The sequence below is a fragment of the Trachemys scripta genome, chromosome 6, assembly GCF_013100865.1.
Source record: "Trachemys scripta elegans isolate TJP31775 chromosome 6, CAS_Tse_1.0, whole genome shotgun sequence".
NCBI lineage: Eukaryota > Metazoa > Chordata > Testudines > Emydidae > Trachemys > Trachemys scripta.
Window position 1 is genome coordinate 13,946,220 of NC_048303.1, and position 22,113 is coordinate 13,968,332.

Genomic DNA, 22,113 nt, shown 5'->3' on the forward strand with positions numbered 1-22,113 from the left:
AGCACTTTGCAAAGGTGTGTACGTATTGTTGTCCCCATTTTGCAAAGGGGAGATGGAAACCCAGAGCAGTGAAGTGACTTTCCCAAAGTGACACAGCAAATCATTAGCAGAGCCAAACATATGATGTATGTCTTGCGACCCCTCAGTGCCCTGATCACTGGACCATTCCAGCAGTCATGTCACAAGGCAGAGGATCTGATCATCAAGAAGTGCCAAGTTTCTTTTTTGCCCCGTGGTTTCTTTATTGAAAAGCTTTTCCTGTATTAATGAAAAGAAAACTGTGTCAGTTTAAGAACATGGGCAGTTCTCTCAGTAAGGTTAGGGAAAATGAGCTGTGATGTAGGATTAGCTTGAAAGGTACACAGAACTGCCTGTACATTTACAGAGGAAATAGTAATGGTTACTTAGTTTTCAGTTCCTCAGTAACAAGTACAGTGTTCTTGCAAAACTGACAAGTCTTATATACTAGCACCAGAGGATTTGGCACATTGGATGTAATGAACCATTGGTCCGATCCTGTGTCTCACCTCTGGCAGTGACCAATTCTTGTTGATTGAGAGGAAGGTGAACCTGTCAGTAGCTACGGGTAGACAAGCCATCCTACCCTGGTCTGTTGTCTTGCTCCTCCTCAGGCCATTGCAAATGGCTCTTTGCATCAAGCTACCGCTGCCTGTAAATAACAAAAAGGTAGTTTCCTGACCCACACTTTATCAGTCAGATCTGCTGTTCTATGGTACAAAATAAACAGCAGCAATACAGCTGCTGTGTTTTCTCAGACAGCTCTGTCTTGTACCTGGTAACTGGAAAGGTAACTGCCAATCAGCCATTTTCAATTAACTTTACTGCTCTTCTGTCCAAAAGGAGCTTTGCACAGTCAGGACCAGCTCCCCAGCTGGTGCAAATAATCACAGCTCCATTGATTTCAATGGAACTATACCAGTTTTCGCCAGCTGAGGATTTGGTCCTTGGTTTTGAAAATCAAGAACAATTTGGCAACATCTGCAGGAGGAGAGTGACCTGTGTTGTCAACAGATGTTAACCACAGGCCCCTCCTGGTCTTGCATAGTATAACCAGGAATGAATCCTTTGCAGAAAGTATGCCAGACTCCTCTTTCCAAAGTCTTGGGTGGTCAGAGACCAGAATCGTCCCACCATGGGTGGCGCATGCTTTTTCAAATGGGTGCTGAAGACAGTTTAGTTCTGTCTACCCTGTTGACCAAACTGTTTTCAACTCCAGGAAGAGCCAACGGCACTGTCACTGTCCTTGAGGACCCCCTTGTGTTGTGCATGACACAACATTTCAGCAACTCTGCCTCTCTCTGCTCTTGTAGCTTTTCTCACAGTTCTCCCTCTGCATGGTTCTTATCAGGGACTTTCCACGGGGGGGAAGGGATGGGGGCTCCGGACCATCTCTCTCCTAGAGCTCCCTCTCCCAGCTGCATTGGGCTCCTTCCTTTTATTCCTCCCTGGGCTTGACACACTGTCCGGCAGGGTGGGGCTACTAGAGATGTGAGGCACTAGTTAACTTCTTACTGGCCACTGTGAAATTGATGCATCCTTTCACAGTAACCGATGGCTGATACATGTTCCTAGTGTAAATAGACTTTTTGTGGTGCACTTATTCTTTGAAATAAGCCTTTGAGATCCCATGGAGCCCTGATTATTAAACCGTTCAGGTGTTATATTCTGCTGCTGTTTCACAGAAATTTCTGGAGCTCTTTCTGTTTGGAGAGACCACACTGGATAATAACAACACACTTTGCCTGACTTGTTTAGCACTAAATTTGCATGTTGATCCAAACACTCTGGCCATTCTTCTTACCGTATCTTTCTTCTGATTTCAGTTCCTGGTCATTATCCTGATTATCTTTATTGCAGAAGTGACAGCTTTTGTTATGGGATTCATTTACAGAGAAAAGGTAAGCAAAAAATTAGTACATCTATTCTAATACTGAAGAAAAAGAAGGGCTCTCTGGGACAATCAGGGTCCAGACACTTCAGAGTGAGAAATGGGGTTCTGGACCCCAAAGAAAAAGCAGTTGAATCAACTGATTGTATCCAATTTTTTGTACTATAAAAGTATATTGAGTAAGGTATCATATAAAAGCTGGTGACACACTGCTCATGAATATCATTATGTGATATATGTATGCATGATGTGTAAAGAATTATGTATGTGTGCTTGAAATATATTCTTAAAATGTGTTTGGGAGGCATACATTGAGCCTGTCCTAGACAAAGGAATGTGGATTCCCCTGCCTGAGTAGCTTGATTACAGGCAGAGGACAATGAAAGTACATTTATATATAAGGTAAACAAAGCAAAAAAACTAACAAGCAATGGCGGAAGGAGCTTCGTGAACTCACCGGTTGTCAGGGTCTGCATCTCAGGAAGCCCTCCCGGCTCTTGAGGCAGAGACAATGGACTTTGGGTAATATAATGGGAGCAAAAAGAGATTTTATTTATCCGTCACTTAAGCACCCTCTGATCCTGTGGAAGTTGGATCTCCTAGCCTGGAGGGCTAGAGATGCTGGTAACTTGATGTAAGTAAGAAAGCTGCTAGCCAAAGATTGTAACTTGCTAAAATTAAGTTTTAGATACTAGAAAGTGTGTTGTGTTTTGTTTTGTTTGTAATCATACCTCTCTCTTTTTATCTTCCTAATAAACTGATTCTTAGTTTTACTGTAAACCATCTCAGTGCTATTGTAGTGAAGTAAGTGTGAGTCCTCAATTAAACTAACAGGCTGGTGTGTACCCTGTCTCTTTGGAGGCAGCAAACTTAATTTCTGTGAGTGTCACAGTGACAGGGACTAGACACTGCAGAAGAGATGTCTGTGGGGGAACTCAGGAACTGGGGTTCACTCATTGTTACCTGCAAAGCAAGGTTTAGACTGGAAGAGTCTTGAGGAATTTGCTGCTGAGGTAAACAGACTGGTGTGGCAGGGAGCTGACACAGTTTAAATTCCAATAAAGCTCACTCTTCATGAGGCAGAGAGGTAACACAGTGGCTTACAGCTCTAAGTGTCCTGAGCAGAACGTCACAATCTCCTGTGAATTCCTTTTCTCCCACCCATCTTCTCACATCTGATCCTTTATTCTCAATTCTTCGGGATACAAGGGTGGAGTGTGAGTGCAGAATAGGGTTGTACCCACACATGTGCTGTGTAGAACAAAATCCTAAATAATGTGTGGATTTTTCTGGAAGAAGATGGAGACAGGTAGTACTTAGCTTAGTAGGTATCAGAGCAACCTTCTGATCAGCTTGCGCTGTCATGAATGTTCACAGAAGAGGGTTCTTAAAGTCAATAGGAGAATTATTTATGTCCAACAATGCCAGCAGGGTTAAGTGGCAACAGTATTTTACCAAAAGCATTATTTCACTTTTCATTGCACTCAATTTTGCTGGGTCTAGGTATCTTCTAAAGTTTCCATTTTAGAAGCTTCTGAGCTGCTATCCTTATACAGAATATGCACTGTGTATTCTCATTTCAGGTAAAAACAGATGTGCAAGGCACAATGCATACAGTCTTCCAGAAATATGACGGGAAAAGTCCGGAGTCTGGTGTTGTGGATTACTTGCAAGAACAGGTAGGAAACCTTCTGATCTGCTGCTGAGAATTATTTAAAAATATCCAGTTGACATTAAACCATGCGTGCAGTCCTTAGGGGGAAAATCAGTTTGCTGCTTTCTAAAACCGGTTCTGCAAAATGCTCAGCACTGTCAGTTCTTATTCACTTCAGTGGCAATTGAGAGTACTCAGCTCCTTGCAGGTTTGGACCACAGGGCCCTGATCCAAAGTCCATTTAAGTTAATGGACTTAAGAAAGGCTCCTACTGACTTAAATGGGCTATAGATCAGGCCCTAAATGAGTGTGCTTAAATGGTCATCCACAGGAATTTATTTTGCCTTAGGTCCTATGCTGCTACGTATCACCATAGTATCTGAACTTTCATAATGAATAAATATTAAGAATTTTTATTGTACTGTGGAAATTTAGTCTGTTTTATCTACTGGTAGGAGAGGAGAGGAGTATGTGGATCGGACAGAGATTTCTCTTAGAGGAGAGTCTATTGATAGAGATTCTCTAGGTTTTAGTGAGGAGGAGAGATGGAAGAGGATAAAGTATGGGCCAGATCAGACGAGAAACATTCACATAAAAAAGAATCTGACACATCAGAAAAGGACAGACAAATAAACAGTGACAGGTTTTTAAAGTGCTTGTACACAAATGCTAGAAGTCTAAATAATAAGATGGGTGAACTAGAGTGCCTCATGTTAAAGGAGAATATTGATATAATAGGCATCACAGAAACCTGGTGGAGTGAGGACAATGAATGAGACACAATCACTGGGGTACAAAATATATCGAAGGACAGAACAGGTCATGCCGGGGGAGGAGGGGAGGAAGAGGTGGCACTATATGTGAAAGAAAAAGTAGAATCAAATGAAGTAAAAATCTTCAATGAATGCACATGTTCCATAGAATCTCTATGGATAGTAATTCCATGGTCTAATAAGAATATAACAGTAGGGATCTATTATCGACCACCTGACCAGGACGGTGATAGTGACGAAATGCTAAGGAAGATTAGAGAGGCTATCAAAATAAAGAACTCAGTAATAGTGGTGGATTTCAATTATCCCCATATTGACTGGCTACATGTCACCTCAGGACGAAATGCAGAGACAAAATTTCTCGATACTTTAAATGACTGCTTCTTGGAGCAACTGGTACAGGAACCCACAAGGGGAGAGGCATTTCTTGATTTAGTCCTGAGTGGAGCGCAGGATCTGGTACAAGAGGTAACTGTAACAAGACCGCTTGGAAATAGTGGCCATAATATAATAACATTTAACATTTCTTTGGTGGGAAGAACACCTCAGCAGCCCAACACTGTGGCATTTAATTTCAGAAAGGGGAACTATGCAAAAATGAGAAGATTAGTTAAACAGAAATTAAAAGGTACAGTGACTAGAGTGAAATCCCTGCACGCTGCCGGGACACTTTTCAAAGACAACATAATAGAGGCCCAACTTAAATGTATAGCCCAAATTAAAAAACACAGTAGAAGAACTAAAAATGAGCCACCATGACTTAACTACCATGTAAAAGAAGCAGTGAGGGGAAAAAAAGGCATCTTTTAAAAAGTGGAAGTCAAATCCTAGTGAAGTAAATAGAAAGGAGCATAAACACTGCCAAATTAAGTGTAAAAATCTAATAAGAAAAGCCAAAAAGGAGTTTGAAGAACAGCTAGCCAAAAACTCAAAAGGTAATAACAAAATGTTTTTAAGTACATCAGAAGCAGGAAGCCTGCTAAACAACCAGTGGGGCCCCTGGACAATCAAGATACAAAAGGAGCACTTAAAGACGATAAAGTCATTGTGGAGAAACTAAATGAATTCTTTGCTTCAGTCTTTATGGCTGAGGCTGATAGGGAGATTCCCAAATCTGAGCCGTTCTTTGTAGGTGACAAATCTGAGGAACTGTTACAGATTGAAGTATCACTAGAGGAGGTTTTGGAATTAATTGATAAACTTAACAGTAACAAGTCACCGGGACCAGATGGCATTCACCCAAGAGTTCTGAAAGAACTCAAAGGTGAAATTGCGGAACTATTAACTATGGTTTGTAACCTGTCCTTTAAATCAGCTTCTGTACCCAGTGACTGGAAGATAGCTAATGTAACGCCAATATTTAAAAAGGGCTCTAGAGGTGATCCTGGCAATTACAGACTGGTAAGTCTAATGTCAGTACCAGGCAAATTAGTTGAAACAATAGTAAAGAATAAAATTGTCAGACACATAGAAGAACATAAATTGTTGGGCAAAAGTCAACATGGTTTCTGTAAAGGGAAATCATGTCTTACTAATCTATTAGAATTCTTTGAAGGGGTCAACAAACATGTGGACAAGGGGGATCCAGTGGACATAGTGTACTTAGATTTCCAGAAAGCCTTTGACAAGGTCCCTCACCAAAGGCTCTTACATAAATTAAGTTGTCATGGGATAAGAGGGAAGATCCTTTCATGGCTTGAGAACTGGTTAAAAGACAGGGAACAAAGGGTAGGAATAAATGGTAAATTTTCAGAATGGAGAGGGGTAACTAGTGGTGTTCCCCAAGGGTCAGTCCTAGGACCAATCCTCTTCAACTTATTCATAAATGATCTGGAGAAAGGGGTAAACAGTGAGGTGGCAAAGTTCGCAGACGATACTAAACTGCTCAAGATAGTTAAGACCAAAGCAGACTGTGAAGAACTTCAAAAAGATCTCACAAAACTAAGTGATTGGGCAACAAAATGGCAAATGAAATTTAATGTGGATAAATGTAAAGTAATACACATTGGAAAAAAATAACCCCAACTACACATACAATATGATAGGGGCTAATTTAGCTACAACTAATCAAGAAAGAGATCTTGGAGTCATCGTGGATAGTTCTCTGAAGATGTCCACGCAGTGTGCAGCGGCAGTCAAAAAAGCAAACAGGATGTTCGGAATCATTCAAAAAGGAATAGAGAATAAGATGGAGAATATCTTATTGCCCTTATATAAATCCATGGTACGCCCACATCTTGAATACTGCGTACAGATGTGGTCTCCTTATCTCAAAAAAGATATACTGGCATTAGAAAAGGTTCAGAGAACGGCAACTAAAATGATTAGGGGTTTGGAACGGGTCCCATATGAGGAGAGATTAAAGAAACTAGGACTTTTCAGCTTGGAAAAGAGGAGACTAAGGGAGGATATGATAGAGATATATAAAATCATGAGTGGTGTGGAGAAAATGAATAAGGAAAAGTTATTTACTGGTTCCCATAATATAAGAATTAGGGACCGCCAAATGAAATTAAGGGGCAGCAGGTTTAAAACAAATAAAAGGAAGTTCTTCTTCACATAGCGCACATCAACCTGTGGAACTCCTTGCCTGAGGAGGTTGTGAAGACTAGGACTATAAGAGGGTTTAAAAGAGAACTAGATTAATTCATGGAGGTTAATTCCATTAATGGCTATTAGCCAGGATGAGTAAGGAATGGTGTCCCTAGCCTGTTTGTCAGAGGGTGGAGATGGATGGCAGGAGAGAGATCACTTGATCATTACCTGTTAGGTTCACTCCCTCTGGGGCTCCTGGCATTGGCCACTGTCGGTAGACAGGATACTGGGCTGGATGGACCTTTGGTCTGACCCGTATGGCCATTCTTATGTTCTTATGTAGTTTCTTGACGTACTGAATTTTTTTGTATAAATCCGTCCTCCATTGTGATTGTAGCCACACAAATAACATTACTAACAAAAGAAAAGGATGTATTTCTGATCTTGTTTTTGCTCTATCTGTAGTTCACGTGCTGATGAAGCAACTTCCCTTTTCCTCCTTCCATTATTTTTAGACTGCGTACAGTATCTCAAGAAGAAAAGTGCTGTATTTGCCAAATCCTGTGCAGGGCTGAGAGCTCTGAATTCGGATTTCAATGGGACTGGAGGGTTTAAAAAACAAAAACAAACAAACCCCACTACTGTAGTGGTCTAAGTCACTACACCTTACAACAGTGTGACTGCGGTGTTTTGATAGATTACTTTAGAATACTGTAACTTTTTTATTAGTCAGCATCTTGCAGAGACTTACCTGCATGACATTCCTAAGAATGGTACAACTTAACTCTGTTTGCATTAATTTAGTTACTTGTTGTTTCACAGCTTCGATGTTGTGGAGTAACTAACTATACCGACTGGACAGCCACCCAGTGGTTTAATACCACTGGCAATAACAGTGTTCCTCTGAGCTGCTGCAAACAAGACATTAAGAACTGCACAGGACATCTGAATGAGCCACAGGATCTCAATACAAAGGTGAGGATAAATGACCCTGAAACTGGAAAGTGCCACCATGGGCTGTGATATCATTAGATTCCTCTGAGCCAGCCAGAGGCTGAAGCTGACAGAGCAGCTGCAAAAAGCAGTCCAAACAGAGACTCACAGACACTGAGGATCTCACCAGACTATTTTCTATAGTTTTTACTCTAAACATTCTTTTTCCTGTGCTGATTGGCTCTTTGCTCCAACCTGTTCTGCCCTCTCCCTTCCTTTGTCTTTCCATCTAGCTAATCCCCTCCTTAGGCCTGCTCTGCACTACGAAGTTAGGTTGCATTGCCTTGCATTGACCTAGCTGGGTATGTCTCTACACTTAAATTTGTCTCCCTCTGATGTAAGCGCCTTGTAACAGCAAATCACTAACACGCCTCCCTGAGCAGTGTTGAGCCATGGACGATGTACTGCGGTTGAAGCAGCACCTATGTTGACCCTAACAGTCTCCAATGGCTGTCCACAATGTAGAGCACTGACCACTCTGGGCAAAGTTGTGAACTCCACTGCCTAGGGGTCACAGAGACCAGAAGGCCCTTCCTCCTTTAAAGCCCCGCAAATTTTGAAATGCCTTTTTCCTGATTGTCCAGCTTGGTAAGCACATCTAGCAGCTCTCCATTGTTGTGTGTAACTGTGCTGCTGACCACGGTAGCTACATGCTCCTGACTTGGAATAGACGGGAGATATTGGATCTCCTGGGCCTGCGGGGAGAAGAGGCTGTGTAACACAGCTATGGACCAGCCATAGAAACGTGGACATCCATGAGCAGATTGCACAGGGGATGCAGGAAAAGGAGCACGACAGGGGCTAGCAGCAGTGCTGTGTGACAGCGAAGGAACTGCATCAGGCATATCAGAAGGCCATGGAGGCATACAGTCGATTTGGGGCTGAACCACAGACCTGCTGCTTTTACAAAGAGCTGGTGGAGACACCCCCTCCCCCGCAGACCACTGTGGATACCTCCGAGGAGCCCAACCACTGACCCCGGCCATGAACAGCGAGGATGAGGAGGATGGGGGATTTGTGAGTGAGGGTGTCCAGCTATGCCGTGAGCCAGGACCTGTTTGAGGCTCCACTGCAGTCCACTCAGTCCGGCAGTTGAGCATGGGCGAGCCCAGTGCGGGGAATGGAACCTCGGGTAAGTGTGTAATTGTAGTTTCCATTATAATGATGTAATGATGGTGCCCCCAACTTAACAGGACACAGCTGTTGACTTTAATTAATTTACTCGTACTAGAAGAGGTAGCAGCACAATGTGACATACCCAGGGTACAATCTAGACTAGTGAGTAGCTGTGTCACCCCGGCCCTCTAACTTGGGGTGCCTTTGCTGTTATTGCCTCCACTGCTGGACTGCTCACAAACAGCCTCTAGTATGTAAATCACTCCCAGCTATGTCTGTGTGCACTTGCAACCTGACGGCCACACTCGGGCTTTTATCTGCTTGAGTTATACTGCAGGGTGACCCCAGCACACTCCTAGTCCAGACTTTCCCCCAGAAATGACCGTCTTGTACTGCCCAGTCCTCTCCTGGACAATACAAGCTCATATAAAGTCCGGGCATTTTATATGCACAAATCCTGTTATCCCAAATGGAGTTTCCCAAACACTTCAGTTCAAATACACTGCATTACATAAAACAAGTTTATTAACCACAAAGAGAGAGATTTTACGTGAATACAAGTCATGAGATAAAAAAGCTAGAAATGGTTACAAGAGAAATAAAGATAAAATGCAACTCATGCCTAACTTAACAAACTATGTTAAATTCAAAGCAAAGTTTCTCTCACCACATGCTCTCAACAGTCTTACCTTGTACAACGATTATTTCAATAGTGTGTTGGGGGTACACACTGGCACAACACAGAGGTAGCATTGTTATCTGCTTTTCATTCCCCTCTAGAGTTAGGCAGGCAGGGCTTGTGGCACAGTTTGTTTATGTACACAGGGATGTCCCTTGAATCTTCCAGAGAGATCTCGATGAAACTTACATGGAGATATTATGCAGTCTTCTCCTGAAGGATTCAAGGGCTGACAGCCTTATTTCTTCCTCTGCAGTAGGACACTTTCCCATGTCTGTCAGCAGTACACAGGCTAGCAGCATACGGATCTGGGTGGCTTTGGGACAACAGCAGCAGCAGCTGTGCTCTTGTCACCCTCAGGAGTGAGATATCAGTTAAAATCACCACTTCCTGTGGAAAATGGTGCCAGTATTCAGAGCCATTGCCCTATATTCATTTTCATGCAACCAAGCGATTCCTTCCTCATTTCCCTTACCCTGCTGGGCCGTTCTCACCATGGCTCGAGCTCTGAGTGGTGTCATGCACAAGCACGCCAAAGCAGAAGTGTCAATAAGCCTGTATTGTTTAAAACTTGAAGGAAGCAAGTTTTTATTATTATTATTTATAAGGGAGTTTTGAATCTTAACTTTTGCTTTCCATTGTGACTATACTGACAATGGCACCTCTGTGTGTTTTGTCTGTAGCTGCTGCCATTGCAGCCTTGAAGGGTTCCCCTTCCACACCTGTGCAACGCCTGAGCAAGATAAGGAGGGCAAAGAAGAGGACTCAGGATGACATATTCAGTGAGATCCTGCAAGCCAGTGCTGCCTCGAACTGTGAGCAGGGGGCCTAGAGGATGAATGTTGCACACTGTATGGAGAAGGAAAGAGCCGACAGTAGAAAGGCCCAGGAGCACCATCAGGAAAAGGAGTGAGAAATGCATGAGGACATAACGGGGCTTCTCCAGCAGCAAACACAGATACTTCAGACTCTTGTGAATCTACAGGGTCAACAGTCATGGGCTCACCTCCCTTTGTAGTCTGTCGAAAACTCCATTACACACCTCCGTACACCTCCTCAGCATTCCACGTGGCATCAGGGGCTGCATCCCTCTCCTGTCACTCTGCCCCAGGGGACAGTTGGGACAACCACAGCTTCACATATGCTGATCTGTGAAAGCCACGGTTCCTGTATATGTAGCTAAAATGGACGTGAATGTTCTTTCCCCTTGTTAAAGTTCTGTTCCATTAATTTATTAAGTTTTTAATGTGTTTGTGTTTAAATCGCACAGATTTTTCTTTGGCCTGGTTTTGTTTCTCAAAAAATTCTATTCTTTGGAAAGTAATTCATCTTTATTAAGTCACAGCATACCACAAAATCATAGAAATGTAGGGCTGGAAGGGACCTCAAGAAGTCATCAAGTCCAGCCTATTGCTCTGTGGCAGAACCAAGTATAACTAGACTGTCTCTGACAGGTGCTTGTGCAACTTGTTTTTAAATGCTGCAGAGTGCCCAGTGGTATTGAAAGCACCCACTTATGTGTTATTGTACAGGTTGACACAACTCATCGAACCAGTGACAAACACAGTGTAATATCATAAATGGACAGCAAGCACCGCAAAATTAATAGCTGCATTGACAGTGTTATATTCATAGATATACACCAAGCGTCACACAATTCCTGACTGGCCCCAAAACAGCAGGGCCAGATAGAGCACAGCACATCACAACGACCTACTGTGGCTTACTTTTAAAGTGCTCTTTCAAAACCTCCCTGGGCCGTATAGCTCCATGTTAAGCTCTTCTAACCAGGGCCGGCTCCAGGGTTTTGGCCGCCCCAAGCAGCCAAAACCAAAAAAAAAAAAAAAAAAGCCGTGGCCGCGATCGCGATCTGCGGCGGCAATTCGGCAGGAGGTCCTTCACTCCGAGCCGGAGTGAGGGACCGTCCGCCGAATACCTGGACCTGCCGCCCCTCTCCCGACTGGCCGCCCCAAGCACCTGCTTGAGAAGCTGGTGCCTGGAGCCGGCCCTGCTTCTAACAGCCCTTGTGTCTGGCTGTTCAAACCCAACAGACAGCTGCTCCACCTCCATCCCGGCAGCAACTTTCCCCCCTTTGTTTCACAGATATTATGCAGGACCCAGCAGTCAGCTGTTACCATTGGGATGTTTTTTCACTGAGATCCAACCTTGCGAACAAACCAGTATCCCAGTGTCCCTTCAGTCTACCAAAAGCACATTCAGCAGTCATTCTGCACCTGCTGAGCCAGTAGTTGAATCTTTCCTTGGTGCTGTCAAGGAGGCTGAAGTATGTCGTCTTGAGCCAGGGAAGCAAGGGGTAGGCTGGGTCCCTTAGGATTACTATTGGCATTTCAACATTGCCAATGGTAATCTGCTGGTCAGGAAGGAAAGTTCCTGAACAGTCCTGAGCTCTTAAAGATGCAAGCGTCATACACCTTCCCTGACCAGCCAGCAGTGATGTTGGTGAAACATCCCTGGTGAGCCAACAACGCTTGCATAACCATAGAAAAGTAGCCCTTTCTGTTGATGTACTCCAAGGCAAGGTGGGCTGGCGCCAAAATAGGGATATGCATGCCGTCTATTGCTCCACCACAGCTTTGGGAACCCCATTGCTGCAAATCCATCTACTGTGTTCTGAACATTGCCTAGAGTCACAGTCCTGAGTAGCAGGAAATGATGAATGGTCCTGCACACTTGCACTACAATGGCCCCCCACAGTGGATTTTCCAACTACAAAATTATTTCCCACTGACTGGTAGCAATCTGGTGTTGCAAGTTTCCACAGTGCGATCTCCACTCCATTTCTCTGCTTCTCCACTGTCAGTGTCTGGTGTCTTTGTGCTGGAGGGCTGAAGTGAGCTTGGCACACAGATGCAGGAATGTGGTCTTGTGCATCCGAAAGTTCTGCAGACCCTGTTCATCACCCCAAGCCTGCATTATGATCTGATCCCACCAGTCAGTGCTCATTTGTCAGGCCCAGCAGCGGTGCTTCCCTGTCTGCAGCTGCTCAGTGAATGCCACCAACCACCTTGAATTGGTTTTTGCTATGTCTCACAGCAAACTGACCTTGACAAAACCGCTGATTCAGTTCTTCTTGTAGCTCTGCAAATACCGGATGATCATGCATCCTGTGCTTGCAACACTTATGACAATAGTCCAGAGCTGTGCGGAGAGTGAGGAAGGCCATGAGGGTTCATGGGATTTTTAAAAAAGGCCTGAAAATTATGGGATATAGATGACTTTTGTGGGACGGAGACGGTTCCATGCTGGGAAGCTGACCCCTTGCTCCCACTCTTTCCTGCACAACTCATTTCTGCCCCACTGTGCAATGCCAACACTTCCTAAAAGACTGGATAGTGGTGGGTTGCACACTGGGATACCTGTCCATGGTGCATTGCACTATGCATCTGTACAAGCACTCCTGGTGACTTTGCACAGCGCCAGCACAAGGAACCAAGTATGCATGCGCACAAGCAGTATACTAACTGGGGCAGCTGTATGCTGACATAACTTGTGTCAACAAAAGCTTGTAGTGTAGACTTGGCCTTACATAACCCCACTGAAAGGATTTAAATATTAAAAGCACTAAAAATCACAGAAGGCGACATTTGTAGCCATCACATTGTTCTCACATTTTCATCTCCAAGGTAACTTGCCAGAAGCTAGGACTGGATGACGGGGTGGATCACTCAGAATTGCCCTGTTCTGTTCATTCCCTCTGAAGCATCCTGGCAGTGGCCACTATTGGAAGACAGGATACTGAGCTAGATGGACTATTGGTCTGACCCAGTATGGCTGTCCTTATGTTCACTCTGTATGTTATATCCCTTTCCCCTAATCTTTGTCTGTCTTGACTGTTTAGATTGTAAGCTTTATGGGGCAGGGACTGTCTCTCATTATGTTTTTACTGTGTCTAGCACAATGGGGCCTCATTCTTGGTTGGCCCTTAGGCACCATCAGAATATGAGTAATAATATTTTCATAATCTATGCCTGGTCAGTACTGGATAGGAGACAACCGAGGAAAACCCAGCTGCTGTGGGAAGAGTGCTGGGGATTTGGTAGATGACCCTGCTACCTCACTAACGAATCGATCCTTCAGCTCGGGAGAAGGATTATGCTACCAACCCTAGATTTTACATCAAATTCTGGAATAAATTATGACATTCATTCAGTATTCATAGGGTTTAATTTAGAAAAAAATTGCACCCATCTTCCCCACTATGGGACCCCACAAACCCTCATTTTACCTTGTGGACACCACCACAAGCCGCCTGCCTCTGTATGTGGCTACTTCCTTTATACAGTAACTGAACGGAGCCATATAAGACTCATAGAAACTATAGATGGCAGAGTTATTAGATTGTCGAGTGCATCTCCTGAGCAGTGCAAGAGCAGTAGCTTGTTTCAAGGCCAAGGTTGCTGCCATTGACCACATAGCAGAGCAGCACAAGGTCCTGCCCAGAGCCGGCTCCAGGCACCAGTGCAGCAAGCAGGAGCCTGGGGTGGCCAACGGAAAGGGGCGGCACGTCTGGGTCTTCGGTGGCAGTTCAGCGGCGGGTCCCTCAGTCCCTCTCGGAGGGAAGGACCCACCGCTGAATTGCCGCCGAAGAATGAAGCAGCGGAAGCGGCCCTGGTCCTGCCCCTGTGAGATTGTGTGCAAAACCTGCCCCATTGTATTGGATTTGTTGGTTTGTTCTCAGTTTAATTGGCTAATCAAATGGCATCTAAATCTTCCTTTTCTACATCTCTACAGGGCTGTGCGGAGAAAGTGGAAAATGGGCTACAGGCTGTATTGAGCTATGCTATGCTTGTGATCCTAGGATTTGCCATCATAAAGGTATTTAATTGTAACGACGTACATTTCTTCCCCCACAGAAAACAGTGCCATTTTCCTACCCGCCCAATCCCTTACGTAACTTTGCTGCAATTTGCTGCTCTTTCCATGGCTTTGCATGACAACCATTTCCAGGGGAGCAAAAGCTGGGTGGAGAAGTGGGGAGGGATAAGACTGTTTCTACAGCAATTTTCCCAGGGATTTCTGCTTGGAAATTGTTTGGGTCAGAGAGGAGGCTGCAAGAACACACTAACCAAATCCACTGCATTCCCGCTGCGTGGTCTTTGAATGGAGGGGCTTTGACAGGCTGAGGGAGAGGAAGAGGGAGCATGCCAAGGAGCTGCTGTATCCCTACTTCTAACTTCGTGTCTCAGTTTTGCACCAGTTTTCTCTTTTCTGCCTGCATTCGGGGATGGGACGATCCTGCCCAAAACTAGAAAAAGATTTGATGGGACTGAGTGAAAGGCTGAATTGTATTAGTCATTTGCTAAGAGATGCTTTTTTTTTTTTTTTTTTTTTTTTTTTACATTTTTAAAATGGATGCTATGGCCCAGATGTAGCTTTTTAAAATACATGATTTTCCAAACTTAAGACCCAATGTCTCCATGGAATTTTTTTTTAAAAAGCTAAGGTTTTGTTTTTAAAAAAACAAATAAATAGTCCTTTGTGTGGGAACCCGAGAATGAAATTGACTGCAAATTAAATACAAGCAAGCATGAAACTGACTAGCTTGTTTTTATCATTCAAACTGAGGGAAATGGAAAAAAAGAATCAAATTGCATAGAGTAAAAATTAGATTTTTTAAAACCCGGGCATTAAACTTTCCATACTTAAGAAGTTTTGGTCCCTGAGTTTTAATCTAATAATTTCTCCTTTATCATTGTCCCTTTTATCATTTTTCCAGAGATTCCTATCCTCTTCCCCATTGACTGGGAGGACATGTCAAAGCCAATGGCAAAATGTTCCCTTAAATTATATACATGCTATAAAAGAGTTGTATCAAAGTAACTGTTGTTACTATTTAATGCCCAAGTCCTACACTTGCATTAATGTGGGAGCTAGGGTCCACTGATGCAGATCTGAATGTAGGAGGAGGGCCTGATTTGGTGATAAAGTCAAAAGTTTCCTTTTCCTAGTTCACTGTCAGGGCAAGATTGGCATCTAGAGTATATTTTTTAGCATTTTTTCTAGTGTAGTGTTAAATTACTTCAGTGAAGGGGCTTCCACCACTTCCTTCTGATTACTCCACAGTCCAATAAATTTTATCTTCTCATCACTATTATTTCTTTGTAATTGACTGTAGTCAGTTCTTCCATCAATCACCATTTCTGCTCTCTTCTAATTGTTGTAGCATAGTATGTTTTTGTCTTTTATTGCATACCTGTATATGCTTAAACATATTACAGATCTATATTCTAAACCCAGCACAGCCTTATTCATAGCAGATGCTGCCTAGGAATTAATGTTTCTGAAATAAATTTATGGGAAAAACAGTGGGAGAAAACCCAGAGTCCATATCACTATTTAAAAGTAACCTTTAAAGACACCTTTAGAAAATCGATACATTTATTTTCTCAGTATTATGTTGTTTAGAGCGCTGTTACAATGCACTTTACAAATATGTAGAAGGCAACGTCCCTGCCACAGAGAGGTTAAATTTAATTCAAGCATAGATAAAACATACGATAAATTCAACCTCCAAAAGAAATAGTAAAGCTAAAGATCCCTTTTTTCCTTTTCAGTTCTTTGGAATGCTGAGTGTCTGTGTGCTCACATGCAAGAGGGAAGACAATGGCTACCAACCCCTGTACTCAGGGGTATTTGCTTGATAAGACGATGGAAAGATAATTTTTCATCTGCTTCTTCGTGATAAAACGGATTTGTATAGATGCCCCAAATGGACAATGTATTACCCCTTTGTTAAATACTGTATTTTATTTACTTGAGCAGAAAGAACACTGTTAAGATTTGGAAAGGTTTTAAGTGTATCCTGTGAAATGACAGCTTCAGTGTGCAGTGTCCCTTGGTAACAACCTGATTTCATGTACCTTAACTTTCTTTAGGGCTGTTTCACACTCACATGTGTGACATTCCCTAAAACGACAGCAGATGGTGTGATAGACTCCAAAAAGAAACCCTACTTCTTGCAAGTTTTGCATTTGTCAGACCTATTTGTAACCTGAAACTCATAGAAGACATTGTTTTTAATCAATTAAACTGATAATGCAGCCATGGTGCATTCTAGACTCTCTTCAATATTTCCAACAAGAAATCAGTCCCATGACAAATGTTCAAGCAGCAAAAGAAATCTGTAAACAGAAGGTTTGAATATTCCTGTTTATAAGCATTATTATTCAAGGGTACATTTCACTGTTGCTGACATGTTTTTTTCTCTCCAATTTGTAACTGCTGTAATTCAGTTTGCTTTAAAGACGAGCATGAATCATATCCTCAGACCAAGACACCCCTGAACTTTGGGCAAATTTAAAATCCAGATCTGAGGTTTGCAGCTGTCTCTTTTGTCTACCAATGGGATGAATCGACCCCTCAGATCTGAGTATCTCCAAACTCTGGGGAAGTCTGAATTAGAAGTTTATCACTTTGGCCAATCTCTGGTTCTTTTAATTTAAAATCAAGAATTTCTGAGGCAAGGCACTTAATTTTTCCCATTTTGATACCAAGTTCTAAAATGTTATCTGTACTGATGTTTTTATATTTGTCTCTCTTACAATTAATTTTGAAGTCAGTGGGACTATTTACATGAAGGCTGCAGGATTGGTCCCACTGGAAATATGAGGTTTGGGGATTTGTTAGAGTTCTCATTTAAAGTGGTGGCCTAATGGAAGTGGCTGCACAGAGGATTTCTTACTGTTAGATTACACGTTTTCTTCACGCTTCTCTGGGTGACTGAACAATTTCAAGAACCTATTACATTATGGCAAACAATGCTGTATAGTACTCTTTTTGAGTCATTAGGATTTTTTGTTGTTTTGTTTTTTTGAAGGTCTGCTGAATGTGATCACCTTTTGGGTCACATAGAGCAACAAAAATCCCTCTTAACAGCTTTAAATGTCAACCTTGAAATTATTCCGTTCCTTGTGTTTCTTTTCTTTTTAAACCAGGGTGAGGGATTAGTCTGGCTGATACAGACTGTTAGAAAAGAAACAGCAGAAATCCTCTTGAGACAGGCAAACATTTGCTATAGGAATAGAATAGTGTGTGTTTCTCTAAAGCTATCTTAAAAAGGAGTATGGGCTGAATGTGAGCTTTTAGTCTGTTATCTTTTTCTCAAGAGATGGAAAGAGGAACTGCTGACTTAAGTTTATTCCTCTGTAGATGTGTGTGTTAGGAATGGTTCTTGTTTTTTTTATTTAAGCATTTGGGTATTGTGTGCTTTGTCTTCTCTTAATGCCAAAACAAAAAACCCTTCTGGAATATATTTTAATCAATTAAGAAATGCCACTCATTACTGTATTTCATTCCATCTTAAAAATTATTTATGAGAAAGATGTAAGCCAGGCCATCCTCAATGAGAGAAAACATTTCCTTTCCAAATGTACCTGGGCTAGGGCAATGAAAGAGTCCTGTCTTATGCTCTGCTCAGTGAAAGAAGCCTACTAGTGCCTTGCAAAGCAGTGTTTGTGACTGGCTGGGGTGCGTGTGGATGTGACAGGCTGTGTGTGTATATATATGACAGGCTAGGGGGAGAGGATAATAGGCTGTGATGGGGGGGTAGTGTGAAGGTAAGAGAGGCGGGATACACGTAGTGTGTGCAGGGGCTGCAGGTGTGCTTGGCTGGAGTGTGTGTGGGGGGCTGCAGCTGTGTCTGGCCCCGATAGATGTAATGTGTGGGTATGAATGGTGGTGTATCTGGCTGGCGGTACAGACGTGCCTGGCTGGGGGAGGAGGGAGTAGTGTGCACAGGTGTGTCTGACTGAGAGGATTGGGGTTCCTGATAGCAGTGGGAAGGGAATGCTAGGTTCAACCCAGGGCTGGGGGCCTTGCTAGGAGGAGGGGAGTGCTAGCCAGGGGGCATTGCCTAGGCTCGGCGCTCGGGTCCCTGGCCTTATTGGAAATCCTGGGAGGTGGGTGGGTGCAAGCCCACCCACATCTAAAGGCCTCTCCCTCAGCCTTGAGGGAGGGACCACTGGACCCGGGAACCAACTGAAAATGGGGGACAACTAATGAATAACAGGGTCAGGAGGAGTGAAGGTCACTAGGGTCCCTGGCAGCGGGCGGGAGGATGCTAGACTGGCTCAGGCCGAGAGGGTGGTCCTAGACTGGAGTCTGGACAGAACATGGGTGCAATCAGACGGGTCAAGAGGGAAATCAAGGCTGGTCTGGCGCACACTGACAAAGGGCGGAGGAGCTCCGCAATGCTCTCTCTAGGGGATGGGTGATGAGTGGTGAGTGCAGCCTGAATGGCTGTGCCAGAAGCCAATGGGAGCTCCCCAGGCTGGGCTGTGACCAAGTTGCAAAGGGACTACAGCGGAGGGAACAGGATAGGGCCAGGCCTCAGGAGCCAATCCGAGGAATAAACTAGCTGAATGGGGCAGTGTCAGAGAGACATGGGCCAATCCGGAAAGGCTCCTTAAGGGGGAAGTGAGACCACCTGGGAGTGCAAGAGATAGATAAGAGGGCAGGGCCTTAGTGGCAGAAGGAGTTTGCGGGAACCCCTCACAGACAGCGAGAGGGATTTTATCCCCACCAGGCCTGGGACCCTGAGCACAAGTAGTGCCTCCCCTCCCCCGCCCCAGCTGTGATGGGGGCAACCCCAAGGGGATTGCCCCATTGAGGGGGGCTGAGAGGGACTCCCCATCCCCCCACAGAGGGGGTGGTTGGGAGGGCACTCCCCACAGATCATGGCTATGAGGAAGAGGGACTAGCCTACATACACTGAGGGTGTTTGTTGGCATGTGTCCCCCAACATAAGGGGAATTTTAGGTGGCACCAAGCTGCATTGCTGAGGCATTTGAAAATCATGGATCAGGCTGCCTCCAGAGTCAGGGACTGGCTTTAAAAACAAAATTGTTTAAAATAAATAAAAATGGGGTCCTTAATTGGCTGCTGTTTTCTGAACCTGCAAGCTTAATTCACCCTCTTTGGGTACCAGCAGTATGATGCCATCTTTTATTGCATGGCACTGTGCTATTTTTCCCCCCACAGGTCACCCACCTCATTCCAAGCATAGAATGGCTTGTGCTTCCTGAATGAACCGTTAGTCACTATTTTATTATCATGCAATGTTTCCCCTAGGCCTTATTTATACTGCACAGTATTCAAACCCTACTCTGAAGACAGAATAATTCATTTTTTCATGGGCTGATTTATGATGTTCATGGCTGTACTATCTAAAGCCATGAGATCAGTGGGAGTTAGGTGCCTATAAACCTTTGAGGATCTGGGCCTGAATGCTTCACAAACATCAGAAAATAAATTTATTAAAGTGAGGGAGTGCTATTATCCACCTTTTACAGATAGGGAGCTCAGGCACAATGGAATTAAGTTTTTAAAGTATCCATTTATTTTGGGTACCCTCTTCGAAACATGTAGAACCGGATTTTCTCAGAATACACAGATTTTGTAGCATTTTATATGCTCAAAGAATACCCTTCAGTGATTTTAGTTGCTACTGTGAATGCTCAGCTCCTGTGAATTTTAGTTGCTACTGTGAATTTACTCCTGTAAATCAGGCTTCTGTCTCACATTGGATGCCCAGAAAATAACAGACACAATTAGTGACTACTTCTGAAAAGTCTGGTTTAAACTAATTGACTGGCATCACATAGGACCACTGCAGGTCACAGCGAACTGAACATGATGCCTACTGCTCTGAGGTGTCTAAGAATTCAGCAGACGCCAGATACCACCCAGAGGTACTTTGCCTAAATGTGTGCTCAGACAAGGAACTGGAAAAAGGCCCCACCTTTGCAAAGAACCCTTCCATCCAGCTTCCCCGTCCTGAAGTGATGTATGGCCAACAGGGCCAGTGCTGGGACTTTGGGAGGAGGTTGATTAGGAAGTCTGAGAGAAACCACTCATTTGCATATGGATCCAGCCCTTGAAGCCCCTCTGCTCTCTTCACAGCCCTTCCTCCTCTAAGCCCAGCCTCAGGGCCCTTGCTCTTCCACCCCCCCCAATCCAGCTCTGGGAACCCTTCCTGTTGCTCCCCAAAACCCAGCTCCATGAACACCTCTTGCACCTCCCCCACCCCCAAACCCAGCACCAGGGTCCCTTCATGTTCCTCCCCCCCCCGCAACCCAACCCAGCCCAGCCCCTGGGATCCCTCCTGCCCCCAATCTGGAGATCCTTCCTCTTCCTTCTCCTGGCCCACCAGGGACCCTTCCACTTCCTACCCCTCGACCCCACAACCCAGATCCGGGGACCCTTCCTGCTCTTCCCCCGCCGCCTACAATCCAGCTCGGGGGATTTCTGTCCCCTAAAGGGCTCCGCCTGCCCTTACCCCCCACTGGGTACCGACCCGCTTCCCCCTAACTCAAGTCCCCAGACTCATTGCTCCCGCTCCCAGAGCAGCAGTCTCAGGTAGGGCCGGGACTGCTACCAGTGCGGGGCGGCAACTAGCTTCACTGCGGCTAGTAGTGCGCATGCTTAGATTTCCCGCGCATGCCCGTGAAGCCGCTCCCGAAAGGACCGGGGGGGGGGGGGGGGGGGGGGTCTCTTGACTTCTCGCGTTAGTTGCCGCTGCCGAGCGCGGGTGGTTTGAATGGCTACAGCGCGCGCACTGCCCCCGGTTCATACGGGCACCAGCCTCCCGCGGTGAGTCTGAGGGGAGGCTTGGGGCGCTGAGAGGGGCCTGGTGAGCAGGCAGGGAACAAGGGTGGTCCCCGGTATGGCTGGGGGCGGCCTTGGTGAGGGGCGAGAGGGGCCTGGTGGGGGAAGAGGGGTCCCTAGGGGCACGGCTCTGGGTGGAGGCGCCTATCTCTACTCCCCACCTGCCTAGGGAAGGGACCCAACGGCTCCCTCCCCTCTGCCAGGCACCCCCTCGCCCCCCCCCCTCCTTGCCCTGCTGCACATTGTGGACCTTCCTGCCGACCCAGGGAAGGTCCTTCCCATGGGCTCTGTGCCAGCCTGTCTCGTAAGCCAGCTCTGGACAGGGTGAGGAGGAGGGGGTGGGCCTGGCTAGCAGCAGCTGCGATATAGGACCCGGTTCAGAAGGGTTATGTCACGCACAGGTGTCGACATTGGTGTACATCACATGCCAAGGGGTTGGAGAAGGTGTAATGTAAAGAGGGAGAAGGGGGTGCTCACAGTTTTACACTGTCCTCCCCCTGTCTCCCTTGTTGCTTTCCCTGCCATTCAAGCTGCACTTGTGGCCCCTCTGGTTTAATCCCTTCTGCCTTCTGCTCACTCACTGAGTTGTAACTTGCACATCAGACAGATATAAGATGGTAATATGCTTGTCAGGAGCCATGTCTTATGTATGTGGAATACCATATACCCATATGATGTATATTATAGTAGGAGCTTGGCAGTATGTGTTGTAACTGAAGTTACACATAAGAGTGGCCATACTGGGTCAGAGCAATGGTCCATCTAGCCCTGTATCCTGTCTTCCAACAGTGGTCAATGCCAGGTGCTTCAAAGGGAATGAACAGAACAG

General features: G+C 44.9%; 2 protein-coding genes across 3 annotated transcripts in view; both read left to right on the plus strand.

Annotated features, from left to right (window-relative positions):
- The window catches only part of LOC117879208 (tetraspanin-36-like), a 52,598-nt gene extending 34,710 nt beyond the window's left edge, over positions 1–17,888 (plus strand). Inside the window, exons 3-7 of the mRNA XM_034774234.1 lie at positions 1,845–1,919; positions 3,493–3,588; positions 7,694–7,846; positions 14,412–14,495; positions 16,235–17,888. Of these exons, the coding sequence (XP_034630125.1) occupies positions 1,845–1,919; positions 3,493–3,588; positions 7,694–7,846; positions 14,412–14,495; positions 16,235–16,321 (495 nt within the window). The 3' untranslated portion in view covers positions 16,322–17,888. The remainder of the gene's footprint in view (positions 1–1,844; positions 1,920–3,492; positions 3,589–7,693; positions 7,847–14,411; positions 14,496–16,234) is intronic.
- Positions 17,889–21,190: 3,302 nt separating this feature from the next.
- Positions 21,191–22,113, plus strand: part of SKA1 (spindle and kinetochore associated complex subunit 1) — a 40,211-nt gene continuing 39,288 nt past the window's right edge. The window contains exon 1 of one of the 2 annotated variants that reach the window (XM_034774707.1): positions 21,191–21,269. In XM_034774707.1, coding sequence (XP_034630598.1) covers positions 21,217–21,269 — 53 coding nt within the window. In that variant the 5' untranslated portion in view covers positions 21,191–21,216. The remainder of the gene's footprint in view (positions 21,270–22,113) is intronic. The other variant, XM_034774708.1, reaches the window with a different exon arrangement.